General features: G+C 38.0%; 1 protein-coding gene across 3 annotated transcripts in view; it reads right to left on the bottom strand.

The window, feature by feature from the left end:
- dlgap2a (discs, large (Drosophila) homolog-associated protein 2a) overlaps positions 1–27,452 on the bottom strand; it is a 54,711-nt gene that overhangs the window by 13,479 nt on the left and 13,780 nt on the right. For all 3 annotated transcript variants that reach the window (XM_077731372.1, XM_077731371.1, XM_077731370.1), the window contains 7 exons: positions 25,717–25,813; positions 14,258–14,431; positions 6,840–7,948; positions 3,028–3,245; positions 2,436–2,504; positions 1,238–1,382; positions 940–1,156 (listed from right to left, as the gene is read on the bottom strand). In XM_077731372.1, coding sequence (XP_077587498.1) covers positions 940–1,156; positions 1,238–1,382; positions 2,436–2,504; positions 3,028–3,245; positions 6,840–7,880 — 1,690 coding nt within the window. In that variant the 5' untranslated portion in view covers positions 7,881–7,948; positions 14,258–14,431; positions 25,717–25,813. The remainder of the gene's footprint in view (positions 1–939; positions 1,157–1,237; positions 1,383–2,435; positions 2,505–3,027; positions 3,246–6,839; positions 7,949–14,257; positions 14,432–25,716; positions 25,814–27,452) is intronic.

A 27,452-nucleotide genomic window follows, 5' to 3' on the forward strand; every position in this document is an offset into this window, starting at 1 on the left:
GGGATAATTTAGCCTATATTTAGCCTAGCATGCATGTTTTTGGGAATGTGGGAGTTCCCAGAGAAAACCCACGCAAGCCTAAAGAGAACATGCAAACTCCACATAGTCAGGACCCAACTGGGATCGAACCCAGAACCGTGAAGCCGAAACTTTAAACACTTTCTAAGGATTACGAATAGAAAATGCATGTGAAATTCTCACTGTACTTTAGCCCAATTTACAGTACAAAACGGGTAAAAGCCCCGTGGTGGCTTTTATTTTTTTCAATAGGGTTCATAACTTTACTCTCGGATGCACCCATTGGACGAGAAAATGACCCAAAAAATAGCAAATATGAAAATCTTGCATCCATTCAAAACAATGGAAACAACAATAAATACACCATGCAAGTATTAGAGTCCAGGGGTGTCAAACATACGGCCCGCGGGCCGGATCCGGCCCGTCTGGTGGTTTGGTATGGCCCGGGGAAGAAAGCTGCATTGTATAAATAAAAAAAAATTGAATTTTCTTTAAAAAATGTGTAGTTCTGGTATTATCCGCTAGGGGCGCAGTGTTTTAGTACGTGCAGACAACATGGATTGACATCTATTTATGTTCTTATGTTATTCTCTTGTTCATAATATATTGTTCATAATGTAAAAGGATTTTTTAATAAACATTTTGATAATTTACTCATTTTTTGCAGTAATTATTAGTATTATGACTAATACAAAGGAAAAAAAAAAGTGGGTTTATTGTTAGTTCTATGTAATTTTGGAATGAGTTTACTGGTCCGGCCCGCTTGATCTCAAATTGAGCCGAATTCGGCTCGCAGACCAAAGGGAGTTTGATTGACACCCCTGTATTAGACAGTCATTACCGCAATTTTACACCAAATCGGACCACAACTAAAAGCATCTACACTCGTTTTGACCAAAATTTCCGTGGATTCCAACTTACCCGCACTGGATCTGATAGTCGACGCCATGTTGGAAGTCATAGGCGCCACACATTCGTCGTCCTGAGAGTATCCGGCTTGGATAGCCCGTACGTAACTGTGGCTCCGGGTTCGAAAACAACCGGGTAAATCCAAAGCATCCATAGCTTGAGATTCCATCTCGCCGAACACGGATTCGCAGACGGACTCGAATTGACCGTTGACCCCTGTTTCGCTTACCTGGATAGAAAAAAACTGGGTATTATTTTGGGAAGGAGAAAGAGAAATGGAGGGGTGTTTAAGATAGATTTGGAGGTTTACTTGGCTAACGCAGCTAGCCTGGCTGAGGGTGCTGACTGCTCGCATGTAGCTCTGGTTTCGGGAACGGAATTTGGGGGAGTTGTAGTGGGCCGAGGGGTCCAGGGAAATGCTAGGGTGCATGGCGGTTTGCAAGTGGTAGCTTTGACTGAAGGCAGAAAGACAAAGTTGTGAATAGATAGATACTGTTAATGCTCATAAACCGTGGCAAGTGTATGGTTAAAAAGATGTAAGAAAATATTTTTTCCTATTTAGTTGTTTTAAATAGGGTGGGAATATTTTAGAGACAATTTTTGTTGTTGGACATTTACCAGAATATTTAGAAACTTCAGTATTCAGTAATCCAGTACCCTAACCCTACTAAATACCCTAACCCTTTTGTAATTAAACAAACCCTAACCCAAACCATTTTGTATTTAAACACAACCTAACCCAAACCATTTTGTATTTAAACACAACCTAACCCAAACCATTTTGTATTTAAAATACCCTAACCATTTTGTAATTAAACAAACCCTAACCCAAACCCTTTTGTATTTAAACAAACCCTTACCCAAACCATTTTCTATTTAAACACAACCTAACCCTAACCATTTTGTAATTAAACAAACCCTAACCCAAACCATTTTGTATTTAAACACAACCTAACCCAAACCATTTTGTATTTAAACACAACCTAACCCTAACCCTTTTGTATTTAAACAAACCCTTACCCAAACCATTTTGTATTTAAACACACCCTAACTCAAACCATTTTGTATTTAAACACACCAAACCATTTTGTATTTAAAACACACACTAACCCAAACCATTTTGTATTTAGACACACCCTAACCCAAACCAAACCCAAACCATTTTGTATTTAAACACACCCTAACTCAAACCATTTTGTATTTAAACACACCAAACCATTTTGTATTTAAAACACACCCTAACCCAAACCATTTTGTATTTAAACACACCCTAACCCAAACCAAACCCAAACCATTTTGTATTTAAACACACCCTAACCCTAACGCATTTTTTGTTGTTGTGGTCACTCAAATGCGGTTGAAAGGCATACAACGTGGGATTCCCGTCACGTCTGATTGACCTTGTACTGGCTGGCATCCATAATGAATTCAATCACGAGTCGAGCAAGCAAAGCCGTGATAAGCAACGGGAGGAGGAGGAGGAGCCATCGTATCGTCTGTCTATTCACCTCAAGTCTGCGGCAAAATTGCTGATGTAGTTGCGCACGTCGCTGTTGATTTTATCCAGGCGATAAGAGCTGTGGGGCCAGAGAGCAAAACAAAAGTTAAGGACGGAGGACTTGGCTTAATCTCCACACATCGGGGTTCGAACCCTCGACCTCAGAACTGCGAGGCGAATGCATTAACCACTGGATTTGATGAATTTTTCCAATTTTTTTGCATTTTTTTTGCAAAAGACATCTATAATGATTCATTAAAAGTTAATTTTTCCATCTTATTTTTTTCTGCAGTTCCATTTGAGTAGACTTGAGCTTTTGATGCATTCTTTATGGCAGAAAATTGACCTTAAAAATGGCTTAAAAAAGAACCTGACAACCTGTTCACGTCTCAGCTGTCAAAATGGAGGTTGACCCGTGGATATTCCACCACGGGCCACCGAAGGGTCACCAGCGAAGGCTATCTAACTCGCGACCCCTAGCGAACCTCGACAAAGATTTGATCTCGAAAATTCCGTCATTTTTTAAACTTCTGAGCGGACAGAAGAAGGAAAATAAAAGGACATTTTTGTGTGTGAAGTTGAAAGTCTGGCATGCCAAGTACCTGAGGTGAGAGTCCAAAAGCTCTCTGGGTCGGATGACGGCCTTGATGAGGGCGTCTGGTCGTAGGGACTTGTGGGGGGAGGTCTTGGGGCTGGAATCCGACTCGCCGCTCTCTTCGTCCCCCATGGCTTTGACGTAGCTGCTGCTTCGCATCCGACGACAGGGGATCTCGTCGTCTTTGCCGTCGCCGGGGTACCCCGCCCACTCGTCTTGGGGTACCTGCAAAGAGGGATGTGTGTAATTAAAGTGGAAGTAAGGGTCAAGTACATGAGAGCTACCCTGTTTCAAAAGGCATCTTTTGGTATGTATGTAATGTAATATAATGTAATGTAAAGTGTAATGTCATGTAATGTACTGTAATGTAATGTGATGTATTATAATGTATTTTACTGTAATGTATGTTAATGTAATGTAAATGTAATGTAAGTTAATGTACTGTATTGTAATGTATTGCAATGTAATGTAGTGGTAATGTAAGGTAATGTAATGAAAGGTAATGTAACTTAATGCAATTTAATGTAATGTAAAGTAATGTAAGTTAATGTAATGTAATGCAATTTAATGTAATGTAAGGTAATGTAAGGTAATGCAAGTTAATGTAATGTAAGGTAATGTAATGTAAGTTAATGTAATATAAACTAATGTAATATAAGTTAATGTAATGTAAGTTAATGTAATATAAGTTAATGTAATATAATGTATGAAGCGTAGTGTAATGTGATGCAATTTAATGTAAGGTAAGTTAATGAAATGTAGTAAATGTAGTATAATGTGATGTGATGTAATGTAAGGTAATGTAAGGCAATGTAAGTTAATGTAATGTAATGTATGAAGTGTAGTGTAATGTAATGTAAGTTAATGTAATGTATGGTAGGAAGTGTAGTGTAATGCAATTTAATGTAATTTATGCATTCATTCATTTACTGTACCCCTTATCTTCTCAGGGGTGCTGGAGCCTATCCCAGCCAACTACAGGCCTCAGCCAATGGACCCCCTGATTTGCAAGTCCTCCAATCGTAGGGCACAATGAAAAATAAAGGACAACCATTCGTACTCACACTCATACTTTGGAGCACAATGAGAACCTGCCTGGGATCGAACCACGACCCCAAAATCATTGAGGCCAAAGCGCTAACCACTCGTCCGTCCGGCACAGCGCTAATGTATGCATTGGATTGATTAACTGTGCAGCTCTATCTATATGCAGCACCTCTCTTTCGGAGAAAAGTAGAGAAAGAAAAGTCACTGCCATCAAATTAAAAATAGCCAGACGCACAGCCATGGCGAAATGGAAGGGCACAAGGGGCGAGAGAGAGAGATAAAGACAGACAGAAAAAGAGAGAGAAGTCGAAAATGTCCAGTCATTGGCAATCCCCTTTCCGAGAGACTTTCTTTTTTCCCAAGGATAGATGGTGTGCTTTGGGTACTTAGGCGGCTCCTCCAAGGGAAGCCAGAATGATTGGTTAGTCGCCATCTGACAGTAAGCATGGCCGACAAAGCTCCTACTTCAAATCAAGTAGACGTACATGCACGTTAGCACTGCCGTCCTACGACATAATGCAATACTAAATGCGCACAACTGCAGGTTTAGTCGGTAGACAGAAAGTGAGTTTTCAATTTTAGTTCTCGATCATATACTGTGGAACCTCTACTTACAAAATATAGTGATTTTTTTCATATACACTGGCACCTCTACTTACAAAATAATGTTTTTTCATATACAGTGGGGCCTTTACTTACATAATTGTGTTTTTTTCATATACAGTTATCTCTACTTACAAAATATAGTGATTTTTTTCATATACACTGTCACCTCTACTTACAAAATATTTTTTTTTTCATATACAGTGGCACCTCTACTTACAAAATTGTGTTTTTTTCAGATACTGTGGTACTTCTACTTACAAAATAATGTTTTTTCATATACAGTGGGACCTCTACTTACAAAATTAAGTGAAATTTCAATTGGTGCTAGTTTTCTCTCTCATATACTGTGGTACCTCTACTTACAAAAGTGTTTTTTTCATATACAGTGGTACCTCTACTTACAAAAATAGTGCTTTTATCATCTACAGTGTTACCTCTACTTACAAAATAATGTTTTTTCATATACAGTGGCACCTATACTTACAGAATAGTGTTTTTTTCATATACAGTGGTGTTTTTGCTGCTTTTCTGTGATAATAATTTGATTTAATGATTCTTAATGATCAAATATACTTTGCTTTGTGACTGTAACAACTCTAACTTGTAACTACGTCTTTTTCTGTGTCTGTATTCTCACCCACTTGCTACTATGACAATGAAATTTCCCCAATACGGGACGAATAAAGTTATCCAATCCAATAAAGGCGCCCTTTCTTAGCAAATGTACAACAATACCGAAAACCAAAACGATTCCTTTCCCTTACAAACTTTAGTCTTAAACAAGCTAACGTAGCGTACCAGATAGCATCTTTGACATGCCCTCCATCCCCGGCAACTCATTGATCTTCCTCCATGTCTCGGCCCACGTGAATTGGATTGATAACGCCATGCCGGGTTCTAAAAATAGCCCTGCGGCAGGAACTGAGAGAAGTATCTATTTTTAGAAATGTTTACGATGCCGCCAGGCAGACGCGAACTTAAACGGAGGGGACAATCGGGGCAGCTCGACTGCAGACACGGGCACTCAACTTGATGGAAATAGCGTGGGCTTACGCTGAAAACAATCCCCGAAACATTTTATGTTGATACAAGCATAAAGAGAGTGTTGTTTTGGCTCCGCCGGCCAATTTGAGAGATGTATCCACGGTGCGCTATTTACGGCGTACTAAAAAATCTATACAACACACTCTTGATATGCTGACGTGCTGCTTTTATTTGGCCTGGAGGCGGAATTTACAGTTAAGTCTTTAAGTAGCACATTGCTGTAAATGGAACGGCGTGATGCTTCATAATCTAATATGGATTATATCCTTGTGCCCAAAGAAGAGCTATTACTGAATTGTCTAATCTGCCTGTTGCATTTGTTTGTTTTTTTTGCAAACAAGAGAAAAGTATTCCACGTTTGGTTTTAGCATGGGATTGTTTGGAACATCTTTGTTGTTAGTTTGTTGTGGGATTTGGATACTTTTGTGGATTTTACAGAGCCGGAATGATTAAAATTAGCGTATTTTCTAGCATGTAAAACGTACTCGCGTATAAGCCGTACCCTTAGAATTGCCTTAAACTCGTTGAATTGTACATTTTTTCCCGGGTAAGATGAACCCTGATTGACAATTTTGATATTTATGGTTTTAATAGGGAGTGGAAATATGTTACTTTGAAGTAAAACATTTAAGAAAATGTGGAATTCTAGATTCTGTATAAATCGAAAAGTACTGTTGTAAGTACTGTTGAAAAAAGTAGATATTTAGATATTAAACTCTTATGAATATAATTTTGAGAGCTGGTTTCAACAGTACTTAGATATTAAACAGTACTTAGATATTAAACACTCTTTCATGAATAAAATTTTGAGAGTTGGTTTCAACAGTAAACTAACTCTCTGTCACCATTTGACTGGCGACCAAACGTCCGGTCACGGTCCGTAAGGGTGTAGTTTGTCTTCTCGTTTTATGCAAAATATGATTTACTTTAGTACCAAGTTTTTTTCCCCAGGAAGACGTCTCCAATATCTGGACGCCAAAATACTATGTCTAGGGTACTCATCTTGAGAATGGCAATCAGAAAAAATGTAAATTCTCCCAAGAAACCTTCAACCCGAGACCATTTTCTCAGACACCCATGAAAAAAACCAAATCCACAATATTCAGACCAGTAAAAACTCACCTGAAGAAAGTGACACGGCCTGAGATTAGCCTTGAGATCCATTGGCGTCATTGGTTTCTCCAGATTAAGCGAAGACTTCCTGAAGGCCTCCTTGGCTTGGCTGACAGTCAACGTAGACCAGGAGCTCCTCTTGGCGAACTTCCCCTCCGGCGCCATGCCGATACTATCGCACGCCGAACACTTGACGTCGTTGTTACTCTTGGAGGTCTTTAGGGACAAATCCCCCGTCAAATGACCATGCAACGCTTCGGGGTAGCAGTGAGCGTTTTGGTCCGCGGGGTGTCGTGACATAACACTCGCCGGTCGGTAGGTGCTATCACTGTCCAGGTTGTCATCGGAACTCCACCAACCGGCAGAACGATGCCTGGTGCTACCGTCACTCTTACGATCTTTACTCTTGCTCCGCTTGTTGTGTTTATGGTGGCCATGTTGGTGGTGGTGATGGTGCGAGTCGCTTTTAGTTCCGTTCATCTTGGAGGAGCCTTCAAGGGAGTGGGATTTTGTGAAGAGTTTCTGGACCGAGTGGACTAAGTGGCGGATTCTACCGGGACTTTCATTGCGTTGTTCGTTGTTGGTTGTTGTGGTGGTTGTAGTAGTAGTGGAGGCTCGCTGGTACTGCAATGTATGAAAGCCATCTCGGTGAAGCGGTTTCTGTTTCTCGAACTGGTCCAGCAGATTTGCCGGGATCCGGTTTGTCGGTTTGGAGGAACCGCCGTAACCGGGGACAACACCGCCATCCCGTGGAACGCTCCCGTAGTGCATCCGTGGAAAAGTGCTACAAGCGACGGAGTGGTCGGAGGATCCCATGGAGACCGGGACCACCATGCATTCCGAGTGGATGGAACTCCTCGGGGAGAAGCGGTGGCGGCCTTCTAGAGGGCAGCTCTCGGTGGGGCTGAGGAGGTAGGACGGGGGCCGCGAATCGCCGCGGTGGAGGCGGCGCTCGAAGGAGTGGTCCATGTCTCCGAAGCCACAGGTGTGGGAGGAGGTAGGGGAGGTGAGTTGGAGGTGGGCCGGACGGCCGCCGGAGAGACTCTTCATGTTTTGGAGCGAGGGGGAGGAGCTTTCCTCATTGGACCATCGCCAGGTTGACTGCGAGTACTGCTGAGCTGCAAAGAAGCGGGGGAGAAGAGTTAGATTGACATGATATTTGGGAAATTGACGGTATGAAGAAATGGAGACAGAGTTTAATGTTGAAACCAGCTCTCAAAATTAGATTCATGAGAGTTTAATATCGAAGTACTGTTTAATATCCAAGTACTGTTTAATATCTAAGTACTGTTTAATATCCAAGTACTGTTTAATATCTAAATGCTGTTTAATATCTAAGTACTGTTTAACATCCAAATACTGTTTAATATCCAAGTACTATTTAATATGTAAGTACTGTTTAATATCTAAGTACTGTTTAATATCTAAGTATTGTTTCACATCCAAGTACTGTTTAAATCTAAGTACTGTTTAAATCTAAGTACTGTTTGATATCCAAGTACTGCTTAATATCTAAGTACTGCTTAATATCTAGGTACTGCTTAATATCTAAGTACTGCTTAATATCTAAGTACTGTTTTATATCTAAGTACTGTTTCATATTTAAGTACTGTTTCATATTTAAGTACTGTTTCATATCTAAGTACTGGGAGCTGGTTTCAACAGTACTTAGATATTAAGCAGTACTTAGATATTAAGCAGTACTTAGATATCAAGCAGTACTTAGATATTAAGCAGTACTTAGATATTAAGCAGTACTTAGATATTAAGCAGTACTTAGATATTAAGCAGTACTTAGATATTAAACAGTACTTAGATATTAAACAGTACTTAGATATTAAGCAATACTTAGATATAAAGCATTACTTAGATATTAAGCAGTACTTAGATATTAGACTGGCTAGACTACATCATTTTGAATTGCTATTTTATTAAGTATATCCACATATCTGTGATATATCTTTGTGTAAAAGACTCATTTCAATCCCCAGAAGAACAGAATTGTCAATGTCACCATTAAGCAAGTCATTATTAGTATAACCTAAAAGCCATGACTGAAATTAAACACCGTCTTCATTGTTTTGACTACGGGTGAGGATGTTAATTTTCCTATTTTAAAAATAGACCAAATTAATTCCTCTCAAACTGGATTTTAATGAGGGTTGAGATCTCAAAGCCCGAGGTGAAGCCCAGCTCGGCTGTTGCTGTCGTTCTCCACCTGGCGCCATAAAAATAAAAAAAAACAACTTCTTACTATTTACCGGGTTCACCTGGCAAAATTCACTTGGGGGCCCATCTAAGGTCAAATTAATCCGGTTTAGATAAGATATCTTCCCCTTAGAGAAAAGCTACTCTTAACCAGGTGATCTGCAAATGTTCGCAAAGACAGTGAGGGGGCGGGACTTGGCTCTAGCTCCGCCTCTTTGACACCAATGAGTTTTTTTTGGCAGCCTCTCTTCAAAATGCCCGCAGTCAATTCAGACTTGTGTTTTCTGAGCACAGCAAATCAATAGCTAGGCTTTCTTATCAATCTTCTCAAAAGGTTAAATGTTCTCTCCTCGGAATTTTGGCCTTTGTTTGGCAAAGAGTGGGATGGCGAAATGTGTCTGGAACCCTGGGGGTGGATCACCCACATGGCCTGAGTCATTAGATCTGAGAGGAAGCCAAAAAAAAAAAGTGTCAAAGCTGCACTCTGTCAACTGGGCAAAGCCTTGTAATGGTCATCGTAGCGCTTTTGATCAAAATAAAGCAACGGGTTATGATTTTGGCACATATCCGACTCGCTTGTCCACCCGGGTGACAGAACAGCATGAGTCATGGACATATTTTGAATTATGGTGCCGAAACTAGGGAATGTCATCATTCGATATTTTTGCTTCAGAGTAGAGGCGCTTGATTTTGTGGATTCGCCGAGTCGAGTTCGTATCTATGTTGACTACTACTTATTTATTATGTGGACTACTACTTATTTATTGTGACTACTTATCTAAGTTGACTACAAATTTATTATGTGGACTACTACCTAATTATTGTGACTACTATTTATGTATTATGTGGATTACTAATTTGTTGTGACTTCTTATCTATGTTGACTACTACTTATTTATTATGTGGACTAATACTTATTTATTGTGAGTGCTACTTATTTATTATGTGGAATACTAATTTATTGGGACTACTTATCTAAGTTGACTACTACTTATCTATTATGTGGATTACTACTTATTTATTGTGACTACTTATCTATGTCGACTACTACTTATTTATTGTGCTACTTATCTAAGTTGAGTACTACTTATTTATTGTGACTAATATAAGTTGACTACTACTTACGTATTATGTGGACTACTACTTATTATGTGGACTACTACCTACTTATTATGTGGACTACTACTTATTTGGACTACTACCTACTCATTATGTGGACTACTACTTATTATGTGGCCTACTACCTACTTATTATGTGGCCTACTACCTACTTATTATGTGGCCTACTACCTACTTATTATGTGGACTACTATCTACTTATTATGTGGCCTACTACCTACTTATTATGTGGACTACTACCTACTTATTATGTGGACTACTACTTATTTGGACCACTACCTACTCATTATGTGGACTACTACCTACTTATTATGTGGACTACTACTTATTTGGACCACTACCTACTCATTATGTGGACTACTACTTATTTGGACTACTACCTGCTCATTATGTGGACTACTACCTACTTATTATGTGGACTACTACTTATTTATTATGTGGACTACTACCTACTTATTATGTAGACTACTACCTACTTATTATGTGGACTAGTACTTATTTATTATGTGGACTACTACTTATTATGTAGACTACTACCTACTTATTATGTGGACTACTACCTACTTATTATGTGGACTACTATTTATTTATTGTGACTACTTATCTAAGTTGACTACCACTTATACATTTATGACTTATGTATTTATTATACATTCCTTATTTGTGCACTATATACCATACACTAAATATTATTACCACTTATTCATGTTGAATACTTATCTTACTTTTTTGCCGAACTCCCCACAAAGAAAGACTCGATGGGGCTCCTGATAAGTAGCATCTGCCGAATGTATGAATACATCTCAGAAAGCCATTAATGATGAAGAACGTTATCTGTGCTGCGCTCAGCGCTCTACATCACAATCACTTTTCATACGCCCGTCAAAACGAGAACAAAGTAGGGTTTTTCTCAAAAGAATTTGATTTGTCAGGGTCCGCGTTTATTTTTTTTTACATTCATAAAAGACAATAATAAACGCAAGCCTTTTGTGCTTTCCAACAATTGGATTTGTCTCATTCAGTCATTTTCAGGGCATTTTATTCTCCTTTCAATGAATGAAGCTTAATTTAACTCACCCGTCTGTCTTATTTTTGTTCATTTAATTTGCTCTAAATGTCAAAATGTCAAATTTTCCATGTCATGTTTGTAGCGGCTCACATTTTCTAGGTAAGACGTTAAAATTCCGTGCGCCTTTTTTAGTGAGAGCAATCAAGTCGAGATCATCACCGTTGACGGTCGCCATCTGGACTCAAGCACCCTTCTGGGAGCCGGTATGCTTTCATGTCTTTTTCCCCAGGCAGTTACTAAAAAGCACGTGATTATTCGGGTAATTTTATGGAGGGAGTCGGATAATTTCGTTTCCCTGGCGGATACACAACAACTAAAAAAAGCCAGGGTGCCGGATTGGATTTTTTTTTTAGTCACTTTCACCTGTTGCCCTCAAGCAAACATGGCTCCTGCCATCCCATAATTATGCGGGAAAACAGATTGTCATGTGTATGTGTTCTGAAAACTGTGTGATCATTACAAATGCACAACATGGTGGACAAAAAATCAATTAGGATTTTCTTCTCACCCTCATTTTCATATTCAGGACGAAAGACTCAAAGGGTAAGCGACCAATCATCGTCTTGCGTTCAAATTAGGAACACATCTTTAACCCCAGAGGCATGTAGTGTTTTTAATAAAAAAATCTATGTTTATCATGATAATGTAACATGATTTTTTTTGTACATTATCTTCGACTGCTAATATTCTTAAGTTTTAAGCAAGATATGCACTTTTTTTACTATATGGATATAGCGAGTCAGCAAGCAATGTACCCAGAAGGTCAAGCAGTCAGTGTTATACAGCGACATCTACAGAATATTGAATTTAGTGCATACAAATTGGGCAAACCGTCCACTTTCTAGCAAATTTTAGACTTTTAAGTGTTCTCTATGAGTAAATATGTGCCTTGTTGCATTTGTAGGTTTTTTTAATCGCCGTGTTAAGCTATAATCCTCATAAAACATGATTTATGGGTGTATGTTAAGATTCTCTCGCTACGTTTGTCCAAACCGTGCAAGGTAGAGAGTTGATTTTTGTTATGGTGGTCAGAAATGGCTGCCAGATTCTAATAGATGAGTGATTTAAGTTTTTTCACCTTCTAAAGTGTGATTTATGGGTGTATGCTAAGATTCCCTCGCTATGTTTGTCAAAACGGTGCAAGGTAGAGAGTTGAATTTTGTTATGGTGGTCAGAAACGGCTGCCGGATCCTGATAGATGAGTGATTTAAGTTTTTTCACCTTCTAAAGCGTTATTTATGGGTGTATGTTAAGATTCTCTCGCTATGTTTGTCCAAACCATGCAAGGTAGAGACTTGATTTTTGTTATGGTGGTCAGAAACGGCTGCCCGATCCTGATAGATGAGTGATTTAAGTTGTTTCACCTTCTAAATCGTTATTCATGGGTGTATGTTAAGATTCCCTCGCTACGTTTGTCCAAACCGTGCAAGGTAGAGAGTTGAATTTTTTTATGGTGGTCAGAAACAACTGTTGGAACCTAATAGACGAGGAACTAGTTTCTCAAAACAACCAATGGGTGAATTTTTAGGCATTAAGCACTGTTATTAATATTTTTGTTAAGAATTGTAATAACAAAGTTTAGTAGGCGACATAGTCTAATAAATTCTTTCAAAGTTAGCGTTAATGTAGCAATGCTAGCTCTGTACAATGTCTAATCTAGATTAGTTTCCTTATTTTCTATCAAAACTTTAGTGTTACGGTCTGTTAACAACCAATAAAAATGCAATCAACAAGTGCATTTTAAACACGTGACCTACCTTTTTTTCTTATTTACCATGCGGTTAATTGACTTATTGCGTATTACGACAGGCTTATCCGAATCATTTTCAACTCCACCGTGACAGGAGTTATCGTGATTAATTTCGAGATTCATTTCCAAGAGTGCAGTGGAGCGTGAAAGAGAATTCTTATAGCGCAACTTGAAATAAAAAACCCAACTGTCATGGCGCTCTACTCAAACTGAAGCTTCACCCTTTCTGCTTCCAGCCTCATTATTTTTTTGCAGAGGATGATTTTTATGCCACATATCCCCCCCCCCCCACCCCCCTCCGCCCCTTTAAGAAATTCTAATGTGGCGTACAAAAACGTACAATTTTTTTTTTATAAGTTTTAATTGCGCAAAGCTAATCTGACTTTAGCGGGCAGCTGCAGGCAATCTTCAAATGTCATATTTGCGTCATATTTCAGCTCTGAATCAAAGCGTAATGAGTAAGAGGATCCCCCGATATAATGTTACGGTTTTAAAAGGAGTTAAGAACATAGGTGGCAAAGTGGAGGCTTGCGGGCCAAATTTGGACTGCTAAATTATTTTTGAGCGGTCCAGGGAAAGGAAATTATGTTTGTGGGTTTTGTTTTGGGATAATATTTAAATAGAGATTGTAATTGTTTATAGATTATCGACATTATCTCAATTTAAAATACAAATTTTAGTTTTAATAGTTTTTTTTCCTGTTTAGTTTCATTTTTTTAATGTAATAGTAAATATAACAGAATATTTTCAATTATTTATTTTTATTTTTTTACTTTATTTATTTTCTTTACCGCTTGTAAACATTTTTTTGAAAAGCTTAACGTGATAAATTGAGCTGTTTTTTTGGTAATTTTTCTGATTTTGATGCTATCTTTGTTGTATATTGTTAATTTTGCTAGTATAAAATATAAATATATCATTAAAAAATGCACTGTTTGTAAGATATAGCAATATTTTAGTATTTATCTTACCAGGATGTGACTTTTTATATTTTTGTAATACTTATGTTTATTTTTTTTTTAACTGAAAAAACGCACTTTGTAGAAATAGCACCACCAATTTCATTATACATTGATTAGTATATATTGATTTTGATATTATTTGATATTTGTATTGGTTTGTTTGCAAAGTACTTCGACAACATACAGTGTATTTTTTACTTTATACTAAATGGATTTGTTACAACCTAACATATGTACGTAAAAATGACATGGTAGCAATTTTAAGCATTTTTTGGTTCAAAAAATGTCCCTTATTTGCCCCTATTTGAAGTCCACTTACGTTTGGGTCCCGCATCTGCTGCAACGTCCACTTCAGTCAACCGGTCCACTCGCTACCAGTTGGAATTCCCAGTGAAAAGCCGCTTAATGATGGACATTTGTGCCTGCTGACAGAGACTAAATTGTCCAAGCGGGATGCGACAGACGTTTTGGCTCCAAATGGGCTGGCTGGTGTCTAACGTGAGGAAATACAAAGCGAGATGTCAACCTTCACACCATCTATTCTAATACACGTGAAGGATAATACATATTTGCGCGTATTTTTTTTCCACATGCCAAGGTGAATTTGCACTTTGCGCTGATGTTTGTAATAAAAATAACGGCATGTTCATTGCTCTTTTTTGACGAGCAAGGTTAAAATTTAAATAGATTCTGTTTTTTTTTCACTTATTTCAGAGCAAATAGATCCATAGGATAAAAAAGAAGAAATATTAATAGAATATTAATGTAGTCTTACCTCTTAATTGGTTCCAAGACATTATTCATAACTTGAAAATGTAGTAAGTAGAAGTGTACTTTGTATGTAAATTCCTTTTAAATACCAACTAGACCCTTTAAAATGGGTCAAAATGTCCTAATTTTGAATGAAATATGTTAAGAAATACACAAAAATGAGAGAAAATTATAAGGAAATGAGTTATTAATGTCTTAAAATAAATAAAGAATATGAAAATGTAACCTCTGTCACTAAAATATCTCCCACTGCGGCTATATAGATGTAATACTCATGTTTTTCCATCAGATGGCGCTCTACCAGGGCCGAAAGCCATACACTTTGTAGTACATTTTAGATTTTTACGTGTGCCCTGTGTATGTGTGCCGGTCAAAATATGTGCCACAGTTTTTAATCGCTTAATAAGGGGAATACAAAATAAAATGCATAAGGAAATGCTTTTACTTTTTAGGGAATATTGTATCTTGGATCTTTCTTTGTATCTTGAATCAATCATTTGCATATTAACATTTCATAACCTGAAATTTTTGTAGCTAGAGGTATTTGTAAGTAGAGGTATGACTGAATATTTATACCCACGTGTAGCAAAACATTAGCTAGCAAGCTAATACAAACATAAACAAACATAAATGCAGTTGGAAGGATTATATGGGGTCTTTGCTTCCTGTTTATGTCGGTGGTGCTGTTGTCCCCGACGACGGGGGTGGGGAAGGTCACTGTTATCGCGCTCAATTTGATTATGTCTTAATCCAATCAGGCAAAGCGCAAGCTTCATTGATTTCAGAGACATGGAATAATGCTTATTGGGTGGGTGTACAGGCGCATTGTTGATTCTTGGACAAGGTTAAGTCCGGAGAATACATCTTATTCGTTACTGAGGTGTTGGTTTATTTTCTTCTGTTTTGGTTTGTTCGTGCAAAACGCAAAGTAAATGGTTAACTCAAATTTTTGCTAATTTTGTGGGGCAGTCAAGTATGAGTTGCATAATTTGGGGGGATTTTTTTAAGGGTTAGAAGCGCAAACATGTTTTTTTGGAAATTGGGTGGCGAACAAATTAATTCTGTGATTTTTTTGGATAAAATGAACTCCCTTGATTGTTTTTTTGGGTCAATTTTACGTACTTTTTGCTCCGCAAAGTTTTATTTACCAGTGCAAATACTAGATTGTAGTACAGTATATTTATTTTTTTGCAATATACATCAAGATTATTTTGTCGTAAACTCTGTCACTGTTTTCAGTCAAAACCATCAAACCCATTTCATAATTTCCATGCTCATTCAATGGCTGCCATCCAACTAAATTGTAAAACCAAATCTTTTTTTTTTTTTAACCCAATTCCGATCCATTCAAAATGCCATCCAATCCGGGTCGTCTCTAAACTTGCGGTAGCACAAACACACAATCCCTTCTGTGTAAAAAAACTTCAGGGTTAAGATAACATGAAAAAAACGCTCTGATTATTATTATTATTAAAACCCATGATAACCAAAAAACCTGAACAGTCCTGATTGTCCCTCACAATAAACTCCGCCCCAAAACGAGCCAAAACCGCAATGCACCCTGGGACGGTTTTCCAATTGGAGACGGATCAAGACCTCGGAATACCACAGAGCGAATTTCTGGAGGGTTAAGCAGCTTTCTGTCAAAAAAAAAAACACGTAGCGACGCACTGCTAAAAAATCACAAGCACGTAAAGCTTAATGTTGAGTCCGATGAAGCAGAAGCAAAACATGCTGAGTCAGCACTTGAAAGATTTGTCCTTCATCCTTCACGCCGACGCCAATGGCTCCCCTTAAAAGCATATTAAGTAAGATAAGGGGGGGGGGCGACTTTCTTGGAATTACATTTAAATGACCTGTCTTCATTTAGGTTTTGATAACTGGGAATGTTTTATTTCTGCTAAAAATCAGGGTGACCTTTTGGGATGGGATTTTTTGGGTGTTTTTTGTCTCATTTTGACTCATTTTTTGAACTGCTTAGCCTCAGGGGGTGCTGGAGCCTATCCTAGCTAGATACTGAATCAGTGGGCAGCCAATGGCAGGTCATTAAATGACAAATAACCAAGTACCCAAGAGAATTTAGCATGCAATTAGCTTAGCATGCAAGTTTTTGGGATGTGGGAGGAAATTGGGGTACCCGGAGAAAACCCACAGGCACAGAGAACATGGAAATTCAGTGTACAATTAGCTTAGCATGCATGTTTTTTGGGGATATGGAAGGAAATAGGAGTACCCGGATACAACCCACGTGAACACACAGAGAAAATGCTAATATAGCATCCAACTAGCTTAGCATGTTTACAAGATGCTGGAGGAAATTGGAGTACCCAGAGAAAGCCCATGCAAGCATTTAGAGAACATGCAAATTAGCTTAGCATGCATGCTTTTGGGATGCAGCAGAAAATTTGGAATACCCGGAGAAAACCTACACAGAGAACATGCACATTTATCATAAAATTATCTTAGCATGCATGTTTTTGCCATGCAGAAGTAAATTAGAGTACCCAGAAAAAAACCCACACAACCACACAAAGAAAAATACAAATTCTTCACAGTGAGGACCGACATGTGAACGAACCCTCGACACCAAAACTGCGAGACAGACGTAAAAACCACTCACCCACCGGACCACCAAACTTTGACTAATTGAAAATATCAATCTACCTTAAAACTGTTCTTTTCTCTATAAACAACACTCAAATAAAGGACAAAACATAGTTTTAACCCCATTTTTTTGCTTTAAATCTTCAAAAAAAGCCACTCATGACCCAGCATAAATTAAATTAGCTTAACATACTCCTTGCAAATAAGCATTATAGGTCCAAATTAATGATAATGTTGTATATTACAGTCACAGTTTGGAGCTGAAAGGCCATCAAATCAATGCCTTTTGCAAGCAGCTTTGAATTTTGACAGGCTACTTACGTGCTTGTTGTTTCTGGCACAATGATCACATCTACTTTTTAAAAGCGATAGTCACGTTATGTCCAATGATTTCCTCCTTTTTTGTTGTTTTCATGCCTGACTCTGCATCTTATTCTCTTTTCAGGCATCTGCAGGTGGCTGATAGTCATATTATGCACGGCGCTGGCTTCTTTTTTGTGGCGTTGCTCGGCAAAGACATTACGAGCAGCGTGACATTCCAACACCATGTTGTTTTCCTTGTCATTTAGGCGGGATTGATTGGTTAATATTTTTCTCTCCAAATGAGAAACAAGCACATAAACTGCTCTTTAGTTTCAAGCTCCCGCTTTTTAAAAGTGACAATATCATGAGTTTTGATACCCTAGTGAACGAATTGATCTGATGGAAATGATCAAGACAAGCATGAATCCATAATTGCTTTTGAAATTTGGGAATATGAATCATTTTAGTGTTGGTTGGCCTCTGCATAGTAGAAACTGGTGAGGTTATTGAAGCACGGATTTGGGCAGAAGAAAATGTATACTTGTTGCTTTTATCGTGTGATGAGTCAGAAAATGGAAGTGAAAGTGGGTAAGGGGAGGAGCTAATTTTCTAAGAATGTGAGATTTTTTTCCGTAAAATTTCAAAATGGTGGCTGAATCACCGTGCCAAATGATCAAGACAAAACAGGGATCCATAAAGACACACAAATATCCATAACTGCTTCTGAAATTGTGAATTATGAATCATTTTAGCATCGGTTGGCCTCTGCATAGTGGAAACTGATGATGTTATTGAAGCATGGATTCATGGAGATGTTGTATGACTCAAAGGAAAACAATTTAAAAAGTATACTTGTTTTTATCATGTGACGAGTCAGAAAACGAAAGTGAAAGTGGCCAAGGGGAGGAGCTAATCACTAAAAATCACTAAGAACATGAGAATTTTACATAAAATTTCAAAATGGTGGCTGAATCACCGTACCATATGATTAAAACACATACAAATATCCATAACTGCTTTTGAAATTTCGCAATACGAATAATTTTAGCATCGGTTGGCCTCTGCATAGTTGAAACTGACAATGTTATTAAAGCCCTGATTCGGGGAGACGGTGTATGACTAAAAAAAAAAAATCAAGTATACTTGTTGTATTTATCGTGTGACGAGTCAGAAAACGAAAGTGAAAGTGCCTGAGGGGAGGAGCTAATTTATTGGTTTATTTATTACTAGTTTAGCCATTAAAAAAAGGACTATTGAGCAAAATACTGCCCAGGGGTGATGGTGAAACTTTAAGAGAAGTAGTTGCGGGTTTGGTACTTGGTTTTAAACCGTATAAACTGTCGAGGCGGTGGTGCATTGACGGACTTTGGCGGGCCAGAATAAAATTTAGCGCTTTAATTAGCTTCCTTTTTCCCTACAGTATAATTGCAGAGTCAAAGCAATTGGCACACTCAGCTGGTCATGCCTGTTAAAATCTAAAGCCGTCGTAAATTTACCCGCGTTGGGCTCGTATCGATCTAGGTCACCCCTGCTTGTGCGTTAGGGGGAAATGTTCCACTCAAATTCTCAATGGCTTTTAAAACATAGTTTTTAAAAAGTCTTAATCCTCAGATAAACTTGATAGGTTTTTGGAGACGTTTTGCGCTAGATGGAGAAAGTCTGGTTAAATGGTTTTATAATCTATAAAATATATCTTAAAAGGGCAATGAGTTTTTTCTAGATTGGAAAAAAATGTCCAGAAAATGAGATTGTCTATAGATTTTAAATGTGTAAATATATGTACAGTGATAAAGAACAATACAGAGAATATAAGGAAAATAGTAGAAGAAGAAATGATTCTGGTTGTGATGTCATAACCAGAATCGCCATAATAAACAATGCATTATTTTGGATGGAATAACTATGAAAGGGTTAAAAAAAACTGCCAGATTTGAGTGAAAAATGCATTTTTTTACGTGTATGATAATGTTAGCGGAGTCCTTTTCACTTTATGCCATGATTACCATTTCATAGAAGAAGAAGCAGTGATTCTGGTTGTGACATCACAACCAGAATTGCCATAAACAAACGCATTATTAAAAAAAAACTGACATTTTTCATGTATATGATTGCATTACCAAGTCGTTTTCATTCTATGGCATAATTTTATTTGCTCACCATTTTATAGAAGAAGAAGAAACGATTCTGGTTGTGACATCACAACCAGAATTGCCAAAAAGTGGGCGTTCCCTGATGCATTATTTTGGATTTAATAACTATAAAAGGCTTTTATAAAAATGTTAAGTTCATATTTTTACGTGTATTATTACATTATCAAAGTCATTTATTTTTTTTAGAACCTTTAAGGACATTTCAGGACCAAAAAGAAGGATTTATAAATGTAATTGTCAACAATTAACGTCTAAAATATTGATGTTTAAAAGAGAAAATGAACAAAGAAGTCATAAAATCAGTACTGTCCCTTTAAAACCCGTAATTTCCAATGTAAACAAGCTTAAAGCAAATCTTGCCGCCGATCACGTGTAAAATCACGAGAGTATTTCTCCGTGAGTCCCCTGGCATCAAAACAACACTAAACCAAATATACAAGAGGATCAAGTCCAGTGCCTTGATATTCTAATGTATTCATCCATAATTAAGAAGCTCATTTGCATATTAGCAGCGCTTGCTTTCACCTTCCCCCGTCTCGCAAAAAACATCTGCTTCAAAAGACGCGGGAGAGACGGAGATGCTAATCCGCGTAGCGACGTTTCAAAAAGACGGCAAAAGTTTTAGAAATATGTAAATCATCATTAGCGGATTTTTTAAAAATTTGATATTTTTGTAAAATAACACATTTTGGTGGACAAGTAGCTAGCTGTTAGCATGGCCTCCTCAGTTTTGAACTCAAAAGGTTCAATTTCTAGGCTTTGGCCTTCCTTTGTGGAGTTAGCATGTTCACCCTGTAACAATGTGGGTTTTCTTTGGGTAACACTAAGTTTAAATATCAATGTTTTTAGCAGTACTGCATTTTTTTAGCCAAAAGGTTCAAATTCTTGGCTTCGGCCTTTTGTGGAGTTAGCATGTTCACCCTGTAACAATGTGGGTTTTCTTTGGGTAACACCAAGTTTAAATATCGATATTTTTTAGCGCCACTGCATATTTTTAGTCAAATTTCCCCCAAAAGGTTCAAATTCTTGGTTTCGACCTTTCTTTGTGAAGTTAGCATGTTCATCCCTTAGCTGTGTGGGTTTTCTTTGGGTAACACCAGGTTTAAACATTGTTTTTTTAGCGCTACTGCATATTTTTCAGCCAAATTGCCATCAAAAGGTTCAAATTCTTGGCTTTGTGGAGTTGGCATGTCCACTCCCTAGCTGTGTGGGTTTTCTTCGGGTAACACCACATTTAAATATCAATATTTTTAGCACTACGGTCATATTTTTACCTAAATTCCCACCACAAAAGTGTCCGACCTCAAGTTTTTTCAACTACAGTGCAATGAATTGAATCATTACACCCAGTTCGCAGTTAAAGGGAATGAGAGGAGCCTTGTTGATTAATGGCAAATAGCCATGTTCATGCGCTAACTGCAACCCGATACCAACATGTCGCACATTTTTTTTACTAGCCAATAGAGACGAACGGGGTTGAATGGATTGCACATTTATGGCGGCGATAATAAAAGCAGACGTATTAAGACAGTGTTAAAAGCGGATCCATAAAGGCCTTCACACCCACACATTTTTACACACACACACACCCAATAATATTCTGTAAATACTATATGTTTACTCAGCTTGAGTAAGTAAAACCACCAGGTAAACTCTGGAAATCACCGATTTAGGTTTAGCTTCCTGGTGACTGGCACAATCCATCAAAAAAGTGCCTATAAGTGTGTGTGTGTGGGTTTTGTGTGTGTGTGTATATCACCGCAAACGCACGAGTCCGGCATCCCCGCGGACCTGGTTTAGCACTTCTCAAAGGAGATGGCGTATCGAATGCGGGTGTGTCTGGAGAAGAGCTCATCAGGCCTTTCCGGGCTCTTCAGGGGCTAATTACATTGCACCCTCACATACCCACATACACACCCATACAAACACAAGTATACTTGTTGGGGGGGTGCTATAACAGCACGCTAGCTTTTCGCCTCCCGAGTGATAAAAGGAGACGGCGTGGCATTTTGTAAAAATGATCTAAACTGTGGAGGATCGTTTGAGATAATCGTTTAAAAAAGGGGAGGGAGGCTTGAGTGCTTTATCTAAGACGGTCTTTTGAATGATTTTCTCCGGGTGAAAAGAGTCCAGAGAGAACAAATGTGAGAAGATTTACAAAGACAAGCAAAAAAATAAATAAAATGGAGCGACGTATAAGTAGACGCTAGCAGAGGCACCAAAAAAAAAAAGAATATTGATGGTCTCCTTCATGCTTGGGTAGCTTGGCAGTGGATGAAAAATATGGTCACGTCCTGACAGAGAAGACAGAGAAGACAGTATACGCTGCTCTGCTATCATCATCATCATCCTTGATTTCAAATCCCTCCTTGTTCAATCCAACCTCTAATCTGTCCGTCAATTACAATTTCAAAGGTGACATCATTTGCATGGTGCAACTCCCTCCTCCTAAATATGATATTGTTTATATACGGAATGAAAGTTGAAATTGTCTCTAGGTAGGAGTGAGAACGTGATTGGTTGTCCTTTGTCTTATCGTGTGATTGGCGGGCCATGATCCAGGATGCCCCCGCCTACTGCCCAAAAATGACTGGGATAGGCTCCGGCACTCCCGCAAACTACTACTACTACTACTACAACAACTACCTCAACTACAACTACTACTACTACTACTACAACAACTACCTCAACTACAACTACAACTACTACTACAACAACTACCTCAACTACAACTACAACTACTACTACAACAACTACCTCAACTACAACTACAACTACTACTACAACAACTACCTCAACTACAACTACAACTACTACTACAACAACTACCTCAACTACAACTACAACTACTACTACAACAACTACCTCAACTACAACTACTACTACAACAACTACCTCAACTACAACTACAACTACTACTATTACAACAACTACCTCAACTACAACTACTACTACAACAACTACCTCAACTACAACTACAACTACTACTACAACTACAAATGCAACTACAACTACTACTACAAATACAACTACAACAAATACTACTACTACAACTACTACCACTACTATTAGTACAACTACTACTCCTACTACTACTACTACTACAACTACAACAACTAATAATAATAATAATAACTAATAATAATTACTAGTATTACTAATAAATACTACATCTACTACCACTACCACTACTACTACTACTAACAGTAATAAATACTACTACTAATAATGATAAGAATTAATACTACTAATACTCCGGTTTCCTCCCAAAAACAGGCATGCTAGACTAGCATGCTAATCTATCTGTGTCAATCACTTGCTATGTCATTGCGAGATTGAAGTGCTCTTTACAATGCAAATAAAATCAATAGTAAAATAGAGGATAAATACAATCTACATTGCACAAAATGTCAGTCCCGGTGAAGCTCCAGCATCACACCGCCATACAGCAGTCAGTGCGTCAACAACCTCTCGACGGATGACTGATAGCATTCCGTTTTTTTACGATTTAAGGCGACAGTCGAGTCTCTTCCAGCCATAAAAAATGTTTCAAATAGATTAAAGGGAGTCGTCGAGTTACGATATCCGGGACCCAACAACGTTTGGACTTTACGAGGCCCAAAGGAGTTCCTAGCACACCCCAGTTTCTGCTTAGCTAGTATTTGTCTATGTTTTTTGTTTTTTTCTGTTTATGTTTCATATGTACTGTTAACGGATGCACTTTTTTACATGTATCGTATCTTGTACTGACTGTCTGTCAAAATTTTAAAGTCAATATGGCCGGGTGAGCTAATTTGTAGTTGCTAGATAACGAAAAACATCTAGTCAACTTTCACCTCTCTTCTCCCTTATCGGAATCCACGAATGCTAGCATTGCTCAAGAGAGCAATCTTGCCGCTCGGTGGCAAATTGAAACCTTTCCCCTTGAGTCTGGTGGATAAGTGCTTGAGGCGGCGACACAACAGTTCATGGCCAATCAGCTGTGACTTCCAATTGCTTCGCCAGATGTCGAGTATTTCTCCTATTTTTTTTGTTTTGCTTTTTATTTATCGACCGATTTCCAAAACCACCTTTTTTTATAACGATTTGATCTGTTTTTTTTTATTCCTTCAGCCCAAATTTGGCAGATTTCTGAAGTTATATTTATCCGTGGTAGAAAGTGTCAAATAAAGGTGCGGCTTATATGCAGATGCGACTTATATACGAGAAAATACGGTACATTTTCAAGCAGGATATATGACAAATAGCTGAGTTGACCCAGACAAGGACAAGAGGAGACCAATCAGGAGGTTTGACCTCCAGGGGCAGTCCGGTAACTGATTGGCGAGCAGATATAAATGCCCGTGAGACGTGTGGGTAAATCTAATCTGGAAAGGGAATCATATCAAAGCAGCAAAAAGCAAATTGAAACACCGCTGTCTAAATCAGAGATTGTTGTTTGCCTCAAATTGGATTTGTTTGCAAGTTGGCCATTATTTGCAGTGATTTAATTTGGATGTCATTTTTTATTTTGGATTGGTTGCTCTAGGTTACCACAATGTTGTTGATGTAATGTCAAAGATTTCAGCCACATAGAAACCCCTTGAAGTTTTAATTTTAAATAAATATATCATGATTATAAATTATTTTTTATATTGCACTTTGAGACTTGCACTTAGAACCAAAAGACAATTGTTGGGTTATTTAAAAATATAGATATTTTGAAAAATGTGTGTTTAACAAATAAAATATTTAGTTATTAGGATCTGACAGCCATTTTTAGTCACCGTTCAAAATTTCTACTCTCTAACTTACACGGATTGGACAAACGTAGCGAGAGAATCTTAACATACACACTCACACATTCATAAATCACACCTTATAAGGATTATAGATCAATATTTTTATGCCAACTACTTATTTATGTCTGCATTTTATGTTTTACACTTTAAATCTCATTATTGGAGCATAATAACCATAAAGGCCTTTAATAAATTCATTTTCTGAACCGAAAGTATCGCGGGGGGTGCTGGAGCCTATCCCAACCAACTACTGCGAACACCCTAAATCAGTATCCAGCCAATCACAAGGCACACGATGACAAAAAAAACCAATCACTCTTAGGTACAAATTAGCATACAATTAGCTTAGCATACACATTTTTTTGGAATGTGGGAGTAAACTGGAGTACCCAGAGAAAACCCATGCAAGTCCAAGAAGAACACGCAAACTCCACACAGTGAGGCCCAAACCTGGAATCGAACCCTCGACATCAGAACTGCAAGCCCATGTCAGTGTAACCACTTCACCACCGATTCAATTGTTGCGATTTTAAAAAAATAAACAGTTTTTCTCTCATTAAATACACATTTATCATGGGACTCTGTGTTTTGGTCCAAAAAAAATGTCCAATAGGAACGTTCACGGATGAATTTTCATGTCAAAACGTGATGAAACATTTTCCGATTGTGTCGAGGCCTCTTATGAATCAATACATGTAATCAAGTCCCATCACTGCCTACACGTTGGGCACGCCGCTTAATAACGCCGGACGAAGAACCGCAGAAAAGAAACCTGTCAAGCATGAAAGTAATCGGAAAGGTCGCCAACGCTGATTGCGGGGCAACTATCCATTACTCTTAATCATTCGGACACGTTAGCTTTTGTACCCAATCCCGCTTTGAGGGGCTAGCCATCAACATGTCAGGCCATAGCATCTATTATTGCCCATAGAAAATATTAATATATTAATATTCAAAGCAGAGATTTAATGACATTTGTCAGTCGGGAAAAAGATTGACATTCAGACGACAAAATTCTGACGTCCCATCTAGCAAGAACCGATTTAATAAAACGGTGTAGTGATTGAAATTCAGCGGAAATGTTTCATTCATCCATTTTCTGAACCGTTTTATCCTCGTTAGAGTGGCAGTTGGATTTCTGGCAAGTAAAAAAGAATGATGTCACTCACCGGTCTTTGGAATTGGGGAAAGCAACTCCCGCTATCGCTTGCCTGGGTTTTTTGGCCATCACCTTGACACGGTGCACCCAATCACGGTGAAGCGCCGCTGAAAACGAGCAAGGACAGAAGAAGTGAGTACAGGCATTGACCAAAAAGGGCTTGTTTCATGGCTGGTTTCAACAGTACTTGGATATTAAACAGTACTTAGATATTCGGTTCTGTTTAATATCTAAGAGAGAGAGAGAACGTTTAATATCTAAGTACTGTTTCATATCTAAGTACTGTTTCATATCCAAGTACTGTTTCATATCTAAGTACTGTTTAATATCCAAGTACTGTTTAATATCCAAGTACTGTTTAATATCCAAGTACTGTTTAATATCCAAGTACTGTTTAATATCCAAGTACTGTTTCATATAGAAGTACTGTTTCATATCTAAGTACTATTTCATATCTAAGTACTATTTCATATCTAAGTACTATTTCATATCTAAGTACTGTTTAATATCTAAGTATTGTCTAATATCTAAGTACTGTTTAATATCTAAGTACTGTTTAATATCTAAGTACTATTTAATATCTAAGTACTGTTTAATATCCAAGTACAGTTTAATATACAAGTACTATTTAATATCTAAGTACTGTTTCATATCTATGTACTGTTTCATATCTAAGTACTGTTTAATATCTAAGTACTGTTTAATATCCAAGTACAGTTTAATATCCAAGTACTGTTTAATATCTAAGTACTGTTTAATATCCAAGTACTGTTTCATATCCAAGTACTGTTTCATATCTAAGTACTGTTTAATATCCAAGTACCTAGTAAAATCAATGACTTCAACTCGGTTTGACACCCCTAGATTATCAACTCACGGCTACACTAACCCGCATTCTGACAGAAAAGCTGACTCAGCCTTCTTAGTTTATCGCATCCTCTTCAGATATAAACACATGACCGTAATACAACTCCGAATCCATTTTCCAATCATGTCAATCAGCCTGACGTCTTCCAGATGTCCAGAAAGTCAAAATAACAGTAACAATAACCGAGGGGTCCTTCGTTTTTTTTTTTTTTTTTAGTATCTAAGCAACTACTACATTTATTTATTTTTTTGCTTTTCTCTGCAGTGTTGTTACGGGAAAGAAAAATACTGCTCCCATTGCGTCAGGTTAGATGACAAGTCCCCAGAACTAAACCCCAAAAAGACAAAATAAAATTTTGGGAGACTCAAGAGACCTTTTTTTTTTTTATCAGACCGGTACACGAACGAGAGTTTAAAGCGAATGCGGAATATACACGCACATGCCCGCAAAGCATAGGTCTCTTATGAAGATGTCCTGTTGCCATGACGATGGGAGAGGAGTTGTTTGCGGAGTCTCCTTCCCGGCCGGCGTGCAGCAGTGTTTTCCCTTCTTGCTCGCCCACTTAAAGCAGATGCATGAGCATAAAGCTAATCTGCCGTCTCCACCGAGGCTGAATTAATGTGGCCCACTTCTAATGCTCGTGGGGAGATGCCAAATCGGAAACTACTGATGCTATTTGCTTCTTTTTTTTTTTTGCAAATGGGGAAACTCTTGGCGTAGGTTTGCTTCTGATGTGGATTTGGATAGATAAGGTGCTTGTAAATAAGCAAGGGATTTGTATAAAATGGATTCTAAGGAGAGGAGACTACAAATTGTCCTTCTGAATCATGGGTTGCAAAATACAGTGGTCCCTCGATTAGCGCGACTTCACTTATCGC

The sequence above is a fragment of the Stigmatopora nigra genome, chromosome 13 (genome assembly GCF_051989575.1).
Source record: "Stigmatopora nigra isolate UIUO_SnigA chromosome 13, RoL_Snig_1.1, whole genome shotgun sequence".
Taxonomy (NCBI): Eukaryota; Metazoa; Chordata; class Actinopteri; order Syngnathiformes; family Syngnathidae; genus Stigmatopora; species Stigmatopora nigra.